Here is a 16,384-nt window from a genome sequence, read left to right on the forward strand (position 1 = left end):
TTAAAGTCCAGGCCATTGAAGTTTGTAGTTGTTATCCCATGACAATCACCTATCATTGTGGATTCCCCTTTTTTCTTCTTTTCTTTGCCCTCTCATTTTCTTCTTCGTCCAGATCAGAATCACTTCCACAATAAAGATCTTCTGAGCTGCAGCTAGATACAACCTCTAGACTGGCATTATATTCCTGTTCATCAAAAAAGGGATCGTCATGAACATCTAAAATGTGCAAACGTGAAGAGTGCAGGGATATGTTCTTTAAGGTTTTATGGAATCCATCAACATATAAACTGAGCCCCTTTATTTTTTTCAACATTTGTCTGGCATCAATGACATTCAAATTCCAATTACATTCAGTAACTACAGTTATTTCATCATCAAAACGTGCTTCTTCAAGATTCGACTGCAAAAATGGTGATAATAAACGGAGTTTTGAACAAGATAGATCCAAATATTTCAAGTTTGATAATGGTAATTTAACAGGTTTCACATTCTTCAAGTTATTAAACCTAAGGTATAATTGGTGTAAGTTTTGCAAGCATTCAAAGGATTGAGGCAATTCTTCAATTCCCATTCTTATTAACGACAAACTTTTGACACTAACTGGGAATAAATCATCAGGCAATTTCTTAACTCTACCTCTAAAAATCTCAATCGTTTGAAGGTTTGATTCTTTCAAATTTAACAATCTTAATTGCTCTTCATCAGTATAAAAATTCTTTAAATAAAAGTATTTCATCAGTGAGGGCCATTTGACTTTCTGAGTTAAAGGCACTATTGCTCCCTTAAAGCCAGCCTTCAAGGTCAAATGTGATAGCTTCTCTGGTAAGTTATAGATAAAATCAGTCCCTTCAAAAATAATTATATCGGCCTCTATGGTCACTTCTACGGCCGCTCTGGGAAGCTGAAAATCACTTTTAAATGATACTTTTGGCACGTCAATCTCTATAAATCTTAAATTTTCTGGAAAATACAAATATCCTTCACTTAAGGGTGTATTTGAAAGCTTTAGATTTGTCAATGAAGTAGGAAGTTTTAAAGTGTTTAAATTGATCTTCATAAACATTGCATTGTTGATCGATAACACTTTTAAATTTGCAGGAAAAGTCAAGGTTAAATTCTTAAAAGTTTCTGGAACTTCAAAATTTGGCAATTTTCCATCAATAGATGAAGCTGTATATTCAAACCTTCTTAACTCAGAAAAAGCCTTGCCGTTAAACAAATCAATTGGGTAAATACAATCATATATTTTTAAATCTTGAAGATGTTTTAATCGTTTCAAACTTCCGAAATCTGAAAATTTATGACAACATGAAAGGTATAACAGTTTTAAATTCGGGGTAACTAATCTGGTTTCATTTAAAGACTTCATACATGACTGGAAATACTTTATATATTCTAAATTGAACAATGCTTGTGGTGCAAAAGCTACCCTATTTTCGTGTGATGTGTCGACGATTAGTTTACGTAATTTTTTAGGCAAGATCATATTAGTCGGGTAACACAATAATAAGTGCAATTCCTCCATATTAGAATACAAATTGTATGGAACTTCCGTTTCAGAATGGAGTGTCATATCCAAAGACAATTTTTTTAGTCCACCAATATTGTAATCTTCCAATATGGTAGAAGATAACTGGAGATTTTTGGTAATAGCGGGTAATGAATGCACATTTCCAAAAGATGACAAGAATAAAGAATCAAACCTAGTACCAGAATTTATGAGTAACTCGAAAGATGGGTTTGGATCATCGATATTTTCCGGATGAAAACGTCCATGAAGATGTATAGCTTTGTGTAGAATTTCTGGATCAGTCTCCAAAATATATTGAAATGTAGAGAAATCCCCAATCTTGAGTAGTTTAGGATGCATATGCCATTGGTCCATTGCTAATTTAAAGTTCTTTGGTTTTATGGTAAACACATTACAAATACAATGGGAGGCTCTAGTTCTAGCGGCATTGTTTTTATAACAATTCCTTGTCCAATCAGTGATGTCTATGGCTGACAAAATTTCAGAAGCAACAATATCTCTAATCCGTGCAAAAGACAATATTTCTGGTAAAATGCACCTAGGCAAGTAAGCAATGATTCTAGCAATAATATCTAGCGGAAGACTTGTTAGGTTTTCAAAAAAATCAACATTAGCGGCAGTTGTTGACTTCATTTCACCGGCAGTAGTATTAAGGAGGCAAAATACAATAGTTTGCTAGACTAATAAGTACGGACTAGTAGCACTTTTTTTGTTTTATTTGTAGTATGACACGTAAAAGACTCTTGTTCAATTATTAGTGTACAAAAGTGTTCTCGATATAAAATACTTTTAATATACGTCTGTGTTGAAAATTAAAACTATTTTGAAATTGTGAAGCAGTTTAAAAATGAACTCACACTATGAGGTGCAATTTCATAAATTCATATGGATGTAATAAATTGGATTAACAGTAGAACAACAAGTCTGGTGATAATTTTTCCGCAAATAGTGTGAAATAGTTTATATCCCTGAAAAGCCAACTATATATGAATCCGAAAAGGCTATGTTCGTGTACACTTGTTCTTTTTTTTGAGTTGAGAGAACAGCCACCAAAGAAAATCTATATAGAATCAATTCAATACTCTCTTCAATACTTTACAAGCATTAATAGCACAAACCATTCATTGATAATGTCATCTTCCCTTGGAGCTCCATATAACGAGTATGCCCGTTTATACGATGTTGGATCATCTCCAGTCGAATCCAGTCCATTTACAACCTATACAACCGTGTTTACAGTGTTATTATTATTACTTGCATTCGGGTCTCTATCCATGGCCTTGTTAGGTGACGTGAAACAGAAAAGCGCTGTCAGCTACACACTCAATGCAATTGTTGCTTCTATATCGATTGGTTTATCTGCAATTTATGTGTCTAATTATGTTGGTGTTTATATTTAGAGGTGCTATATCACAAGTGTTTGTTTTACAGAGAGCTTTGTCAACATTGATTTGATGGAGACGAGTGATAGAAAGAAGATTATCCCATTGGTTTATATTTTGCTAGTAGGTGCTGGACAAGCAATAGTTTTAGGGTCAAAATATAAAGTTGTCTGTCTTTTTTTGACTCAAGAAATATTGTATAGATTGAGACATGATTGTATAACTCCATATTGAATTTTAACATAATTCTTTTTGCTTCCATTGGTCATCTATACCCTATAATGTAGTACCCAAAGAAAACGTGATTTTTGATTTGTATGCATGCTTTTTGTACAGTAACTTTTTCTTACAACCAAGTTGATCTGGGAATATACGAATCGGAATACAATTTGTGCAAAAAAAAAAATTGCAAGACCGAACACTGTGAAAAATTTTCAAAACCATAGACATTGACAACTACAGACAGGCCAAATGATTTTCAACTACTTGTTGGCATTGTTTCAAATTCTTGTTTTAGCCTCTGCTAGAGCTCAGGCAGATGAATATGCGTCAGACCCAAATATTTTCGAGTTGACGCCTTCAAATTTTGACAAAGTGGTTCACAAGTCGAATTACACTACTTTGGTAAAGTTTTACGCCCCTTGGTGTGGATACTGTCAGAAATTACAACCAGTATACCATAAATTGGGCAAATACATCAATAAAGATGCAAAGTATTCCATCAATATTGCTAGTGTAAATTGTGATAAGGATTACAATAAACAGTTGTGTTCACAATACCAAGTTCGAGGATTTCCCACATTAATGGTGTTCAGACCTCCTAAATACGAAAAGGGGAAACAAGTAAAGTTGCAGAAACATGCCAGTGAAGTTTATCAAGGTGAGAGAACTGTCAAGTCAATCACCAAGTTTTTAACTTCAAGATTGAAAAATTATGTGAAAAAGTTTCACAACATCAGAAGTGATGGTATTGCTGAATGGTTGGCAGAAGATATACCTTCTGTTTTACTTATTTCCAATGCAAATCTGGTTAGTCCATTGTTGAAATCCATAGCCATTGATTTTCTTGACCGTGTCAACGTCGGAATGATATCCAAATTTAATGATGAGTCGCATAAATTTGTTATTGGCGATAAAGAAATTGAAGTTCCAGCTACCTCCAAATCGAGCTTGTTCTATTTTAATAAGGAAAAGGGAGAGTTGGTGGCTTATACTAAATCTGACAAATTAAATGACAAGATCAAAATAACTGAATGGATAATAGAACAAACCCAGCAACAACCAATAGAGGGCCCATTATCCAAGAAGGAAAAGAAGTATTACTACAAATATAGAACAGGAAAAAAGAAAATAGAACATGACGAATTATAGTCTATATAGAATCTAATAAATGCGTTTCCCCATTTCTCACGCTTTCCCGAAATTATCCATCATGTCCAACAACGAATCGATATCGTCTTCTGGCGCTTCAGACTTCAGCTGAGATCCATTTTGATGGGCTTCAATCCAGTTCGCTACATTGTCGACATACATTTTGGAGTTCGGAACAAAGTGACCTCCTGGATGCTTCAAAATATCGGAAGATGACTTCGTATGTTCATACAACGAATAGCCACGATCTTCTGCTACCACAGTGTCCAACTCTCCCAACACGTGAAGATATTTGAAACCACCACTTTTAACTTCTTCTTCTGTGTGAGGGTAATATTCATCGTACTTGTCGTTACCTGCCTTTTTTGAAGTGTCCAATTTAAATCCAGAATATAAAACAACAAACTTTAAAGGGTCTGTTTCAAACAATTCATGAAATTTATGTGCTACGACTCCACCAAATGCAGCACCCTGAGAGAACCCAAGTATACCAACAATAGGCAACTTCTTTTCTTCTTCAGTTTCCTCTTCTACTTTCAAGTCATTGTCTGCGATGATCTCGCCTTTTTGTATGTAATTCTTTATTGTTGCAATAGACTCGTCCAAATTGATGGCATCGTTGGTTTTATCTTTTTTGACCCACCATGCACGGTATGTCACATCATCTGTGTCCGTTGTGGCAGATCCAAATTTGGATAAGGAATCAGTTGTTGGCAAATCTGCTGGAGTTAGCACATAAGGTCCATTAAGATACACACATTTGTAACCCAACTTGATGAGCTTTTTTCTCAATGCAGAAGTCTTGGCATAGAATAAAGATGCAGATTGAGTGTATCCATGGAGAAATAGTATCTTCCCCTTGTATGTGACGTTCTTCTTTGGTGGCATTGGAGTTGAATCTGGAAAAGAAGAAGAAAGGAAGAAAATGAAAGAAAAAAAAAATCACTTCGATAAGCGCAAAAAAAAAAAACCATCATTATGCAAGTATGTCATAAAAAGTCTATTACACAATCTATACGAGGGTATGTTTGGTACGAAACCTATAATTCTACGTGCAACCAATTAGATTTGGTAAGTTTTGGATTTTGTTTAGAATCCAAATTTTGTTTGGATCCAGGTTGTCCCCTGTGCCATAAAACTCTTCGAAATCTGGTTTTGCTTTAAGTTTTTCAACATCACTTGACAACTCCACATAATGGATAACATGGCCAACACCCAATCTTTTGGCTTCCTTTACATTTAGTTCACTGTCATCAATGAAATATTGTTCTGATAACACTGCAGAATTCTGATAATCAAGTTGAGTAAGTTCAAAGCAGTTGTAAAAATATTCTGGCATTGGCTTACATATAATTGGATCCTTGGAGTAATCACAGTAGGTTAATCCATCAAACAAATCACCAATACCCAAGAACGAAATTACTCTCAATGCATGGTTCTTGTAAGCATTTGTGACGAGCCAAAAGTAATCAAACTTGGATGATTCTTTGATTGCTATCAATGTCTTTCTCAAATCGGAGTCGTAACGTAATACAGAGTGTAGATCCAATGCATCGTCAACTTTGGAGTTATAGTCCAATGCATCCACCTGATGGTTTCTCACTAATCCTTCGATCGCTAATCCGTATGTTTTGTAGTAGTTCATGTGTAAATTATGAGCATCCTCGTCGTTCAAACTCAAACTTTTTTTAAAGTAATCGTGTATTTTGACTTGCATCATTTCGAATATTCTGGTGGATCGTGGATACAAACAGTTATCTATATCAAAGAAAAAGATCTTTTTGTTTTTAAATTGCTGTGGAATGGGGCCATATCCAAACGGTAAATTGACGTGTCTGCCAGGTTTAGCATTCTCGGCCTCTGTCAATTCAGGATTTATGTAATTCACAGTCTGGCTATTTGATACTGTCATGTTGAAAAAAGAAAAAGATAGTGTATAAAGAAAAAGGAAAAATAGTCAACGAAAGTTCTTTCTTAGACCACGAGGAAAAAGATGGAGATTTATAAATGTTTTGTGGATTTTGTTAGTGGAGCAATTTCGCGTGCACAATATTTACCAGTAGATCCGATGACTAAAACGTGCCTCACGTAGGTCCCACAAATAACACATTCTTATGCTAGCCAATATTACCGCAAATTTGTTTCCAGTGTGGTGGTTAGTCATGAAATAAGTATATGGGCTAAATTTACCGCTCATATAGGTCTAAATGGCATTCCAATTCCCCTCTAGATATTGAGGAGCGATCTATAAGTATGCACGTTTTAGATATTCTAATTACCGAAATCCTACAATCCTGCCCAATACTCATAAACAAAAAGTGCATTTTATCTGCACTAAATAAGTCATCCGACAAGCCCATTTGGCACCATCTAAAATATTGAGAAATTGAATCAATTATACATTTTGTGAACACTGCTATTGTTATCATCGCTGAGTCAACATCATCTTATGCTTCACAGGCAATAAATACGCAATTCATGGTTTACTAAGTAAATGTTTATCACATGTGAGATATTTATGGTTGCAAAATTGAACATTTAGCAATTTATCTAATGGCAGTAAGCGGTGTGACTGGATTCTAAAAGTTGATTTTACTAGATTTTCAACACCATGCCCATTATCTACTTTGCGTTAACTTTAAAAGCAATTTAAATTATTTGATATAATATAATTATTAAGCTACAACTTATTGTTTCGATAATTCTAAAACTGATACTAAGTATATTTTTCAATAAAATATCTCGTAACGTCTAAATAAATAATAAATAGTCATACATCGTATAAATTCGTCAAAGCATTATAATACAATCGAGTATGCAGCAGCAAAACCTATTAAATAAAAATGGGTAGAAGGAATATTTAGTGATGATGATCCGGAAATAGTTTCACTTTCACTGGAAGTTGAATTATGGTGCTGAGCATAATATCTTGCTGAACCGTATCCGGCTGCAGCTGCAGCTGCTGATGGTGCAAAATAATTCCCATATCCACAAGTGCTTCCTGAGCAATGGTACTGATTATTTCCATATTGAGTTCCTCCGGTATAGCGGCCAGTACCATATCCTACTGCTGCTGCTGCTGTAGATGGTGCATAGTAATTACCATATCCACATGAGTTTCCACTACAATGGTATTGATTACTTCCCCAATTTCTACTACCGGATGAACTACTGCTACCCGAGCCACCACCTCTGGAGCCACTGCTCGAGCTGCCACTTGAACTACCACCTCTAGAACCACTGCTAGAGCCACTGCTAGAGCCACTGCTTGAACCACCCCTAGAACCGCTACTGGAACCACCTCTAGAACCACCACCCAATCGCTTGGTAACTTGATTTGAGGCGATATTATTAAGATCTGAAATGGTGACAGATAAAGCTTGAGATGTAACTGTAAGTAAAATTATTAGTTGAGTAAATAGCATATTTTCCTGATAAGTTGATTTAATTTGGTTATATTGAATAGGAAGTGAAGATATTTATTTTCAAAAAATCAAGTGTCCTTTGAAGGTTTATTTATATTTGTTGAAAACTATTCGTTTTACTGATTTGGTTTAGTGCATTGGGGCTAAATACGCTAAATGTAATGGAAGACAAGACAAAAAAAGCGAAAAGTTCGTAAATCAAGTCATGCAAAGAAGCATGACGACGTCATATTTGAGGCTTATAATAAAACCTAGCTTACTCTTTTTCAAGGGTTATAACTTAACTTTTAGTTTCTGCAGTATTTGATTAAGTGATATTGAGTATGGTCACTAGTACTCCAGTCTAAAGTACATGATTTTAAAATCAGCTTCGCCGTGAAAGAGAAAAATAAAAAAGACAATGATCATTCCTTTCATTTACATTTCGTGGCTATATCACCCTTCTTTTACATTGTTCATTTAGCAAACTAACTTTCAATAGACCTGTTGCCGTTCTTATTCTATACGGCTTTATTCTTCAACATAAACCAAGAATTTTTATTAATGACACACCAAGAAAATTTTTGAGATACCCCGGATTATTTCTGTTGCTATAATGGCTGCAATATTGTGGCTCAGCTTGTGGCTAGATAAATTGCTGATAAGTTGTAGTATGTATAGTTAGCTTGTACGCAAACAAGAACCATTAATAGAATTTTTCGTAGTTACGATATCACTTCAACATTTGATTGCTAATTATATTAATTTGTGATACAGCCTGGTTTTTAGGTTGTTCTTTCTTGATATAACTAAGCAAAATGAACTATGTTATGACAAGCATGAATTGAATTGCAAAGATTGGATCTATCAGTTTTTCCTAATTATCTTCAATGGAAATTTAAGGGTCATGCCAAATTGATTAATAATCTCAAGTGTCAAACACTCAACTGATATTTTTACAAGTGGTCATACTTCTTTATTGACATAATTGATCATTGGTACAAAAATAAAATAAATATGAATTATACTCTAAAAATCTAAACATTTATACTATAAAAAGTGTACACAACCATGGATATACAACTGGTTCTAAAGAAAATTATATCAACATTACTGATGTCTTTTTTCTTAGTTTTTTCCTGGTAACACAGTGTTGAGGAAATTGACTACACTTATAGTAGCAAAATATTTCCTCTTATTGATTGAATTGAGTTTCAACGTAGGTTCCAGCTTCAATTTGCCAATCAATGAATGATCAAAATATAAGTAATCATGAGGGCCCCAAGGAACAATGGTAATATCAACATAAGCTGAATTTGCATCGTTTCTAATATATCTATGAGCTTTGGGATCAAATTCACCATTAGAGTCTTTGAAATCCAACTTATCAATAGGATAATCCAAAACACATTTACTCCATTCCAAAATATCGTCACGGAAAGTTTCATGTTCTCCAGCAAGTACAAATACAGAATGACCTGGTTGCTTATAAGTTGAAATATCATCCCAATCTTTTGGATCATATGGACAATTCCCAGGAGATACCGTTAAAGAATTGAGTTTTGTATCACCAAGAATATGTTTGTATAAATCAGCACTTGAAAATGTATCAAAGTGAAGCATATCAACTTTTGAATAATTATAATATGAATGTCCTGGTGTATTTTGATAAGTTTCTGCAATCAATTTAACCCAAGGACTAATTAAAACACAACTTTTAGGATACGGCAAATTAACGCTATTGGATAATCTTAAATATTGAGTGAAAGTTACAGCTAAATTACCACCAGCAGAGTCACCCATTAATAAAAGATTCTCAGCTCCATTTTTAACCAAATTGGAATACGTTTCAACTAATTGAGATAACTGGTGGGGAATTGGATAACCTTGACAAGTCAAATTATAATCCAATACTAAAATGGATAAATTTTCACGTTTGGAAGCATCCAATAGATAATATGTTGTCACCATCGATTCAATTTGTTGAGGAACAATACCAAGAAAATAGCCACCACCATGTAAATAAATCAATACCGGATCATCGGGTTTCCTGTTTGGTTTCTCAACAATCCAATAACTTTGCTTATCAAATTTCTTACCATAATTTGGTAATTTCGAAGTTAACGAAGAATCTAATTTACCAACTACGCTATTCATAACAAATCCAGTAGACATTAATGCGAAAATATGAACATCATCCTTCGGGAAATCTATTAATGTTCGGTAAAGAATCATTTTCAAAGAATTAGATAAATCATCCTTGTACATACTGTTTATTCCTCCAAAAAAAGGATACTTGATTAAAACAAATAACAATTTGATTGGTAAGCTGATAATTGCAAATATTGCCCTTAAAGAAATCATAATGAACAGTAATATAGACCTTGTATATATAAATGAACTTTTAATGATCCACTATTGGAGAAACTCTGGGTCTGTTTACATTCAAACTGAGGACAAATGCCAGTTAATTTATAATAAAATTACAAGACACCCATTTTGCTTTTTCTATGCTTGAAGCTTCTACTCTTGTGGGGGTGGGGGTGGGGTGGGGTAAAAAAAAAGAGAATAGATTGACTGTGGGTGTGGTGTGGTGAAGTGAAGTGAAGTATATGTATTATCAACAGTTGTGGGGCTCAGACCAATTTTCCGTACATCAGAATTTTGGATTGTTTTGTTCAGTTTCGGACTAAGATGCACAAAGTTTGGAGTGGCTTTGTGTAATCTTGGATAAATATCTCTAAAATAGAGAACTATTGATTGGTGGCTCCGTCACTAGTAAGATATGTAATATGTAGGTTATACCATTGAGAGATTCCTCTCAAACTGGTATGACTTAGTCAAAGTAGTAAGGGAAGGTGGGCATCGCTTTTGACAAGGGAATTTCAAATGAAATACAAATACAGACGAATTTCCTCTTGAATTAGTGTAATTTGGTATTTTTAATCTTTACCGAATATTTCATTCACCAATATTACTAATTTCATCAACTGCGTGGGCATACCAGAAATTAGTATATATTATTTGTTATCTTTACGTTAAGCATTGTCAGTTTGTGGGGTTCCCTTGAGGTGTCAAGATTAGTTGAAACTCATCTAAATATTTAGTTATTTCTATTTAGAGAGGCGGGTAATAAATCTCTCTTTGTAACCCAATACACTACTGTTAGGTGAAATTTCTAATAATAAGTATTATGTATTATCAAATTCTATAGAATTTCACTGTAGCCCAATATTGATTATGGTTAGATCGGTAACAATTAAGTAAGAATGATTTGTTGTTCAGTCAAACGGTAATCCACACAATTCAGGGTAATTAAAATCTTAGTTCCAGATTTCCCTACAAAATTTTCCGTCGAGAATTTCTGAACCTTTTATAGTCCAGAAATCCTCTTCCATAAAGGACAACCCACCGCCCTCACTCTATTGTAGAATGAGTCTACAGCGTGTACTTCTGTAGAAAAGCCTGTTTGCCTTATCAGCCAAGCTTCTCGATATAGAACCAATTTCATTGGTCAATATCTATCATATTCATTTGTGCCACACACCAACTTCTAGGATATGTCACAAAACTAGACCTGCATGAAACTTTGTGTTCAGTACACTTTTCAACAATTTCTACTACCGGATTTTCCTGTATTCTAGCTCTGTAAATTACCCTTTTATTAATATATATTGATGGTATTTTTATATCAATATTTTTATAACCCACTAGACTTTGATTCACCCATACATCTACCACCTCCAAGAAGTACCAATTGCAAGTCAGACTTTTGTAGGTAATTTGATCCCATTATTTTTGCACCAATTTTATGTATGTAAAATTTTCTCTCGAACCCAAACTCTGGAGCTCCAGTAATTTGTCTTACCAAAGAAGGTACAAAAAAAAAACACCAAAATCAGAGAGCAGTGTTACATTTAGACTAAAAATTGAAGATTGTATGTGACTACCAGTGCAAGTGCAAGCTAGCGACTGATATACACTACGAAAGTTTTTGTGTATTAAAGCGAAAGGTATAATTAGGAAACCTATATTGCTAGGTCTTGGAATTTGAGCTGTATAGATTTCCATATATAACAGGACTGACTATAGAGGTAAACAGTTTTGTTATATACTTTAAGTATGGGTAACTGATAGTTTATTCTCTTAATTAAGCTCTTTATCCGTATATATTGGTTTCGAAGGCTATTAAAGAGTGTTTCAAGTGATCTTCTAAATTCAATAATTATGACAACTGCCAAACAAAAGCATGCCAAAAAATCCAATGTAAATCAGTTTAATTGATATTACCAGTGGAAAAAGTTAATATCCTTGTATGATTTGACTTGTTAATTCTTCAGTACAAACACATATTGTTGATATAGCAAAGCATTACGTTAGGCTATCTCCAGGACCCGTCACGAATATACAGTCTATTTCCTAGAAATCGCCTAGAATTGTATTAATATATTCTGTTTGATCAATCTTTCCATCCATAAACTTCAGCTCTATAGCTGCCAAATCTTCATGGTAGTTCTTATCAATTTTGGAACGCTTTTCAATCATATCATCGATAACTCTATATATCAAACCAAACAATTCTGCTCGTTGGACTCCAAACTCTCTCCTTATTTCCTTTCGTGCACTAGAATAATCTTCTCTATGTGCAAGATCTGGATTTAAACCATCAAGAAAGTCTCGGTCTATTTGGGTTATGGTGTTGTTGAACTCTTCGATTTTTCTGTCAAGAAATTTTCCAAGTTTGTTTGTGGGAATGGATACAGCTTCGATTATCGAAGATTGTCGAAAATACTCTTCGGCTCTATGAAGTGCTTCTATGCGTTTGTTGAAACTCTCAACATAGTTAAGAAAAGTCTCGCTGCGATCTAAACTCATCAGGGAAATAATAAAATGTGGAACAATCAATAACTTAAAAGAAACCTTATAATAATTAGACAATGACAGTGCTTCAACTACTACTAGTTTTTCGGTATTTTTTTTTTGTTTCGACCATGGAACGTGAAAAAGATACCAGGTGTTACTTTAGTTGTTTTTGCGCTCACTCAATTTGAAAGGGGAAATGTGTGCAAGTAAATTCTACGATTTGCATTATAAGGAAAAGGCTCTAATTGGCTTGACTCAAATGGGAGTAGATTTCAAATTAGCCCCTATTTTGGCAATCATAAAACAAACAATAGTAATCAAAACGTGGTAACTCAAAATCCGACCCGATATCAGTTTGGGAAGACGCTTGTAATTACAATTACATTACAAAAAAATACCAAGAAATCCCACGTTTTATAGAGCTGTCATAGAATTTATACTTTGAAGATAATTGGCACAAAAATGAAAAGTACAAAAATATGAAATTCTCATACATATTGTTCGTTTTTCTTTTTTTTTTTTTTTCGAATTGTAATTGCGCGTGAAATTCATAAGAAATGGAGATTATTGATCACTTTGATGCCATTCAGTGATAAGGAATCACCTTTGGAGATGCCTTACTTGTTCCTTATCTTGATTATTTTGGGTTAATGGTGCCTGTTTGAAAATATTTTGTTTGTCTAATCCTGTTAAGGGAATGAAGTATATTAGCAAAAACAACAATTTAAGAAGAAATTATTAAGGTTTAAATCATTCACGTTTTCATTACCCCTACTTGTCAACGGTTTTGTGAAGTTTTTAAGTTTGAAAATTAATAAAAATAATCTGCTTTTATTGATGCCGTTTTACATTGATAGATCCTGATGAAATAAGCAGGTCACAAGTTGGCATATAAATACGGAAGCAAATTCTTGCAGTTTTGCTCAGATTAGTTTCATTTTTTGCAACCCTCTAATAGTTCACCAATCACGATGCTTTCTATTTTGTCTATCGCTGCTCTCCTTATTGCTACTGTTCAGGCTGCGGACTTTTCTTCGTCATGTCCAATTGATTCACCTATTTCTTGTTCCAGTAATGGTGATACTTCAAACAGTTGTTGTTATGAGAACCCCGGCGGTATTATTTTGTTCACCCAGTTTTGGGACTATAATCCAGCATCGGGTCCAGCTGACTCATTCACCATTCACTCTATTTGGAATGACTATTGTTCTGGTGGTTACCCACAATTTTGTGATACCTCTTTGGAAATCGACAGTACTGGTAGTACTATTGAGTCGATTGTTGTTGACCAGTTTGGAGATCAAACTTTGTATGACAATATGAATAAATACTGGACCGATATCAACGGAAACAACAAAAAATTTTGGGCTCACGAATTTAACAAACACGGAACATGTTTGAACACTTTGAACCCATCTTGTTACTCCAATTACAAGCAAAATGAAAATGTCTATGACTACTATAGTCTTGTTTATCAATTATTCCAAAAATTACCAACCTATCAATGGTTAGTTAGTGCTGGAATTAAACCTTCCACAACTGCTACTTATACCTTGTCCCAAATCCAAAGTGCTTTGAAGAGTAAATTTGGTGCTGAAGTTTACATTGCTTGTGACTCCAATAATGCGATCAATGAAGTTTGGTATTTCTACAACATTAAGGGTTCCATCTTGCAACAAAATTATCTTCCAATAGACACTGTTTCAAAGACCAACTGTCCAAGCTCTGGTATTAAATTCCCTCCAAAAGGTAATTCTGGTGCTAATACTTTAACTACAAAAACAACTGGAACTACTACTTCTGGTTCTGGATCTACTTCAGTTCCAGCTACATCTTATATCAACTTGACTGGAAAATCAGGTTGTCTCATCTCGAATGGTAAATACTATACTTCTGGAACTTGTGCAACCTATCATTTTAACGCTGGTTCTTCCGGTAATACCCAAATCACTTCGTCTAAGGGTAATTGTGGAATTGATTCTAGTAACCAGTTTACTTGTAGCTCTTCAACTAGTGCAACTGATTTCCAAGTATCGGGTGGTAGTATCGGATACAATGGTAACTTTGATTGGTGCTTGGGTGCTGTCACTGGATCTGGATCAACTGCCCAGACAAGTGTTAAATTGTCTGATGGTTCATGTAGTTCTTTCAAATTAACACTTTCATCTTAGATATGAGGCGTTTTTTTATATATTATGTATAGTGGTTACAATAAAAATAGGTTTTCTTAAAATTTGCATAACGAAACTCGGAGCTTTATCGTCGTCCGCAAGCCACATTCGAGCCAGATTATGTTTCACAAATACGTGTCCGTTGAAGTGGAGTACATAATAGGACATAGTAATTTCAATATTGCACTATAAATTGAACTTGTATATAAACTTTTAAAAAAATCGATAATAAAAAAGGAATTAAATAATACAGAGAGTACACGGAAATCAGAATGCCTCTCCTTTGGCTCGATGAATTGAAAAGATATGAGACTGCACAGCATCACCTCGGGCAAATGTTTTCCCACAATATTTGCATTGGAATGGTTTTTCCCCAGTATGAATTCTGGTATGGGTTGTTAATCTATAACGTTGATTGAAACTAGCTCCACAATGCTCGCAAATATATGGTCTTTCACCAGTATGGATACGATAATGTCTTTTATAATCTGAAATTTTTGCAAACGACTTGTCACATCCTTCAAAAGTACATTCATGAACTTTGGGAAGTTGTGCTTTCTTTTTCTCTCTCTTTGTTTCCTTTTTCACTTCCGGTACAAAATTAGGGTGTTCTGTAGCAATATGGTCCATCAACTTGTCGTGTGAAATAAAACCTTTACCACATTGTAAAGCATTACAATGAAATACTCTAACGTCCTTCAAATTAACTGGTGGCTTAGTATTGTTGTCATTTGAAAAAATATTTGCACTATTATCTTCAACAGGTTGATTTGGCAACTCGCCGTTATATTCATCCAATATCAAATCATGATGTACATGTGTTTTGTGAATTTCCAAATTTGCTTTCTGACTAAACTTTTTACCACATGTTTCACATACGTGCCTCTTTGGCTGTGAATGAGTTCTGCGGTGATTTCTCTTATCAATAACATTTCTAAATGCAAGTCCACAGTGCTCACAAATGGTGGAATCGGGATTATCAATATGCTTAAAAATAGTTCTTGTCTGGGGAGCTACTGTAGTATTTGAAAGTTCTATTCTTTGTCGTTTGTTTCGGGTTCTCCTTCTGTTTGGTATCTCAGTATGTTCATTCTCCTCTTGATACTCCTCTTCTTCTTCTTCGTCATCATCCTCTCCTTGTTTGTTATCAAATTCACGTTTCACTTTGATTGTATCATAAGCATTATTATAGCCAGCATGTTCTTCATGCTCTCGTTTAATGGTGTTGATCAGTTTGGTAGCATCGTGATTGGTAGTTGCCTCGTGTTCTTGCGGGTGGCTGTGTTGCAAATGTCTCAACTCCTGATCAATGTGTTTATCTGCATCATCCTCTTGGTCGAAATTTTCAGCCTGTCTAATATTCTCTCGAATAGAAGCTCTCAATTCTCTTCTTCTTGATGATAAGGTCATTGTCTCAAATATTGGATTGGTAGTTCTTTGAAAAATGTGTTTTGAGTTTGAGAAGAAAAACAAAATAGCTTGAACTGTTTGCCGATTTTTTTTTGCTCTCACACCTTGGAGAAGCTGTACGTGTACCTAACAAAAAAATATTGCTAATGTTACTCTAATTTGTGGGTCAGTAGACGGGCGACAACAAATAAGAATGGGGGGCGGGCCAGACTTTATTTTGCGTGAAGGCAAAAAAAATCTACAATATGAAAT

At 34.5% G+C, this 16,384-nt stretch overlaps 10 protein-coding genes across 10 annotated transcripts; 3 read left to right on the forward strand and 7 right to left on the reverse strand. All coding sequences in view use genetic code 12, as the record gives it.

Moving 5' to 3' along the window:
• Positions 1 to 52: 52 nt before the first annotated feature.
• Positions 53 to 2,164, reverse strand: CAALFM_C504320CA (uncharacterized protein; the record flags this gene model as incomplete). Its single annotated transcript, XM_716736.2, has 1 exon — positions 53 to 2,164. The coding sequence occupies one exon, from the start codon at positions 2,162 to 2,164 to the stop codon at positions 53 to 55; it is 2,112 nt and encodes a 703-aa protein (XP_721829.1).
• A 497-nt stretch (positions 2,165 to 2,661) lies between these two features.
• Positions 2,662 to 2,931, forward strand: CAALFM_C504330WA (uncharacterized protein; the record flags this gene model as incomplete). Its single annotated transcript, XM_019475430.1, has 1 exon — positions 2,662 to 2,931. One exon carries the CDS (start codon positions 2,662 to 2,664, stop codon positions 2,929 to 2,931), a length of 270 nt encoding a protein of 89 aa, XP_019330975.1.
• Positions 2,932 to 3,384: 453 nt separating this feature from the next.
• Positions 3,385 to 4,284, forward strand: CAALFM_C504340WA (protein disulfide isomerase; the record flags this gene model as incomplete). Its single annotated transcript, XM_716737.1, has 1 exon — positions 3,385 to 4,284. The coding sequence occupies one exon, from the start codon at positions 3,385 to 3,387 to the stop codon at positions 4,282 to 4,284; it is 900 nt and encodes a 299-aa protein (XP_721830.1).
• A 36-nt stretch (positions 4,285 to 4,320) lies between these two features.
• On the reverse strand, positions 4,321 to 5,172 carry CAALFM_C504350CA (putative serine hydrolase; the record flags this gene model as incomplete). The annotated part of the gene is made up of 1 exon (XM_716738.1): positions 4,321 to 5,172. One exon carries the CDS (start codon positions 5,170 to 5,172, stop codon positions 4,321 to 4,323), a length of 852 nt encoding a protein of 283 aa, XP_721831.1.
• Positions 5,173 to 5,332: 160 nt separating this feature from the next.
• Positions 5,333 to 6,196, reverse strand: CAALFM_C504360CA (nucleotidase; the record flags this gene model as incomplete). Its single annotated transcript, XM_716739.1, has 1 exon — positions 5,333 to 6,196. The coding sequence occupies one exon, from the start codon at positions 6,194 to 6,196 to the stop codon at positions 5,333 to 5,335; it is 864 nt and encodes a 287-aa protein (XP_721832.1).
• An 886-nt stretch (positions 6,197 to 7,082) lies between these two features.
• Positions 7,083 to 7,709, reverse strand: PGA37 (Pga37p; the record flags this gene model as incomplete). Its single annotated transcript, XM_716740.1, has 1 exon — positions 7,083 to 7,709. One exon carries the CDS (start codon positions 7,707 to 7,709, stop codon positions 7,083 to 7,085), a length of 627 nt encoding a protein of 208 aa, XP_721833.1.
• A 1,107-nt stretch (positions 7,710 to 8,816) lies between these two features.
• Positions 8,817 to 9,956, reverse strand: CAALFM_C504380CA (uncharacterized protein; the record flags this gene model as incomplete). The annotated part of the gene is made up of 1 exon (XM_716741.2): positions 8,817 to 9,956. The coding sequence occupies one exon, from the start codon at positions 9,954 to 9,956 to the stop codon at positions 8,817 to 8,819; it is 1,140 nt and encodes a 379-aa protein (XP_721834.2).
• A 2,151-nt stretch (positions 9,957 to 12,107) lies between these two features.
• On the reverse strand, positions 12,108 to 12,563 carry CAALFM_C504390CA (uncharacterized protein; the record flags this gene model as incomplete). Its single annotated transcript, XM_716742.2, has 1 exon — positions 12,108 to 12,563. The coding sequence occupies one exon, from the start codon at positions 12,561 to 12,563 to the stop codon at positions 12,108 to 12,110; it is 456 nt and encodes a 151-aa protein (XP_721835.2).
• A 959-nt stretch (positions 12,564 to 13,522) lies between these two features.
• On the forward strand, positions 13,523 to 14,722 carry RNY11 (ribonuclease; the record flags this gene model as incomplete). The annotated part of the gene is made up of 1 exon (XM_716743.2): positions 13,523 to 14,722. The coding sequence occupies one exon, from the start codon at positions 13,523 to 13,525 to the stop codon at positions 14,720 to 14,722; it is 1,200 nt and encodes a 399-aa protein (XP_721836.2).
• Positions 14,723 to 14,989: 267 nt separating this feature from the next.
• Positions 14,990 to 16,132, reverse strand: CAALFM_C504410CA (uncharacterized protein; the record flags this gene model as incomplete). The annotated part of the gene is made up of 1 exon (XM_716745.2): positions 14,990 to 16,132. One exon carries the CDS (start codon positions 16,130 to 16,132, stop codon positions 14,990 to 14,992), a length of 1,143 nt encoding a protein of 380 aa, XP_721838.2.
• Between the last annotated feature and the right edge of the window lie 252 nt (positions 16,133 to 16,384).

This window comes from Candida albicans, chromosome 5 (assembly GCF_000182965.3).
Source record: "Candida albicans SC5314 chromosome 5, complete sequence".
Lineage (NCBI taxonomy): Eukaryota > Fungi > Ascomycota > Pichiomycetes > Serinales > Debaryomycetaceae > Candida > Candida albicans.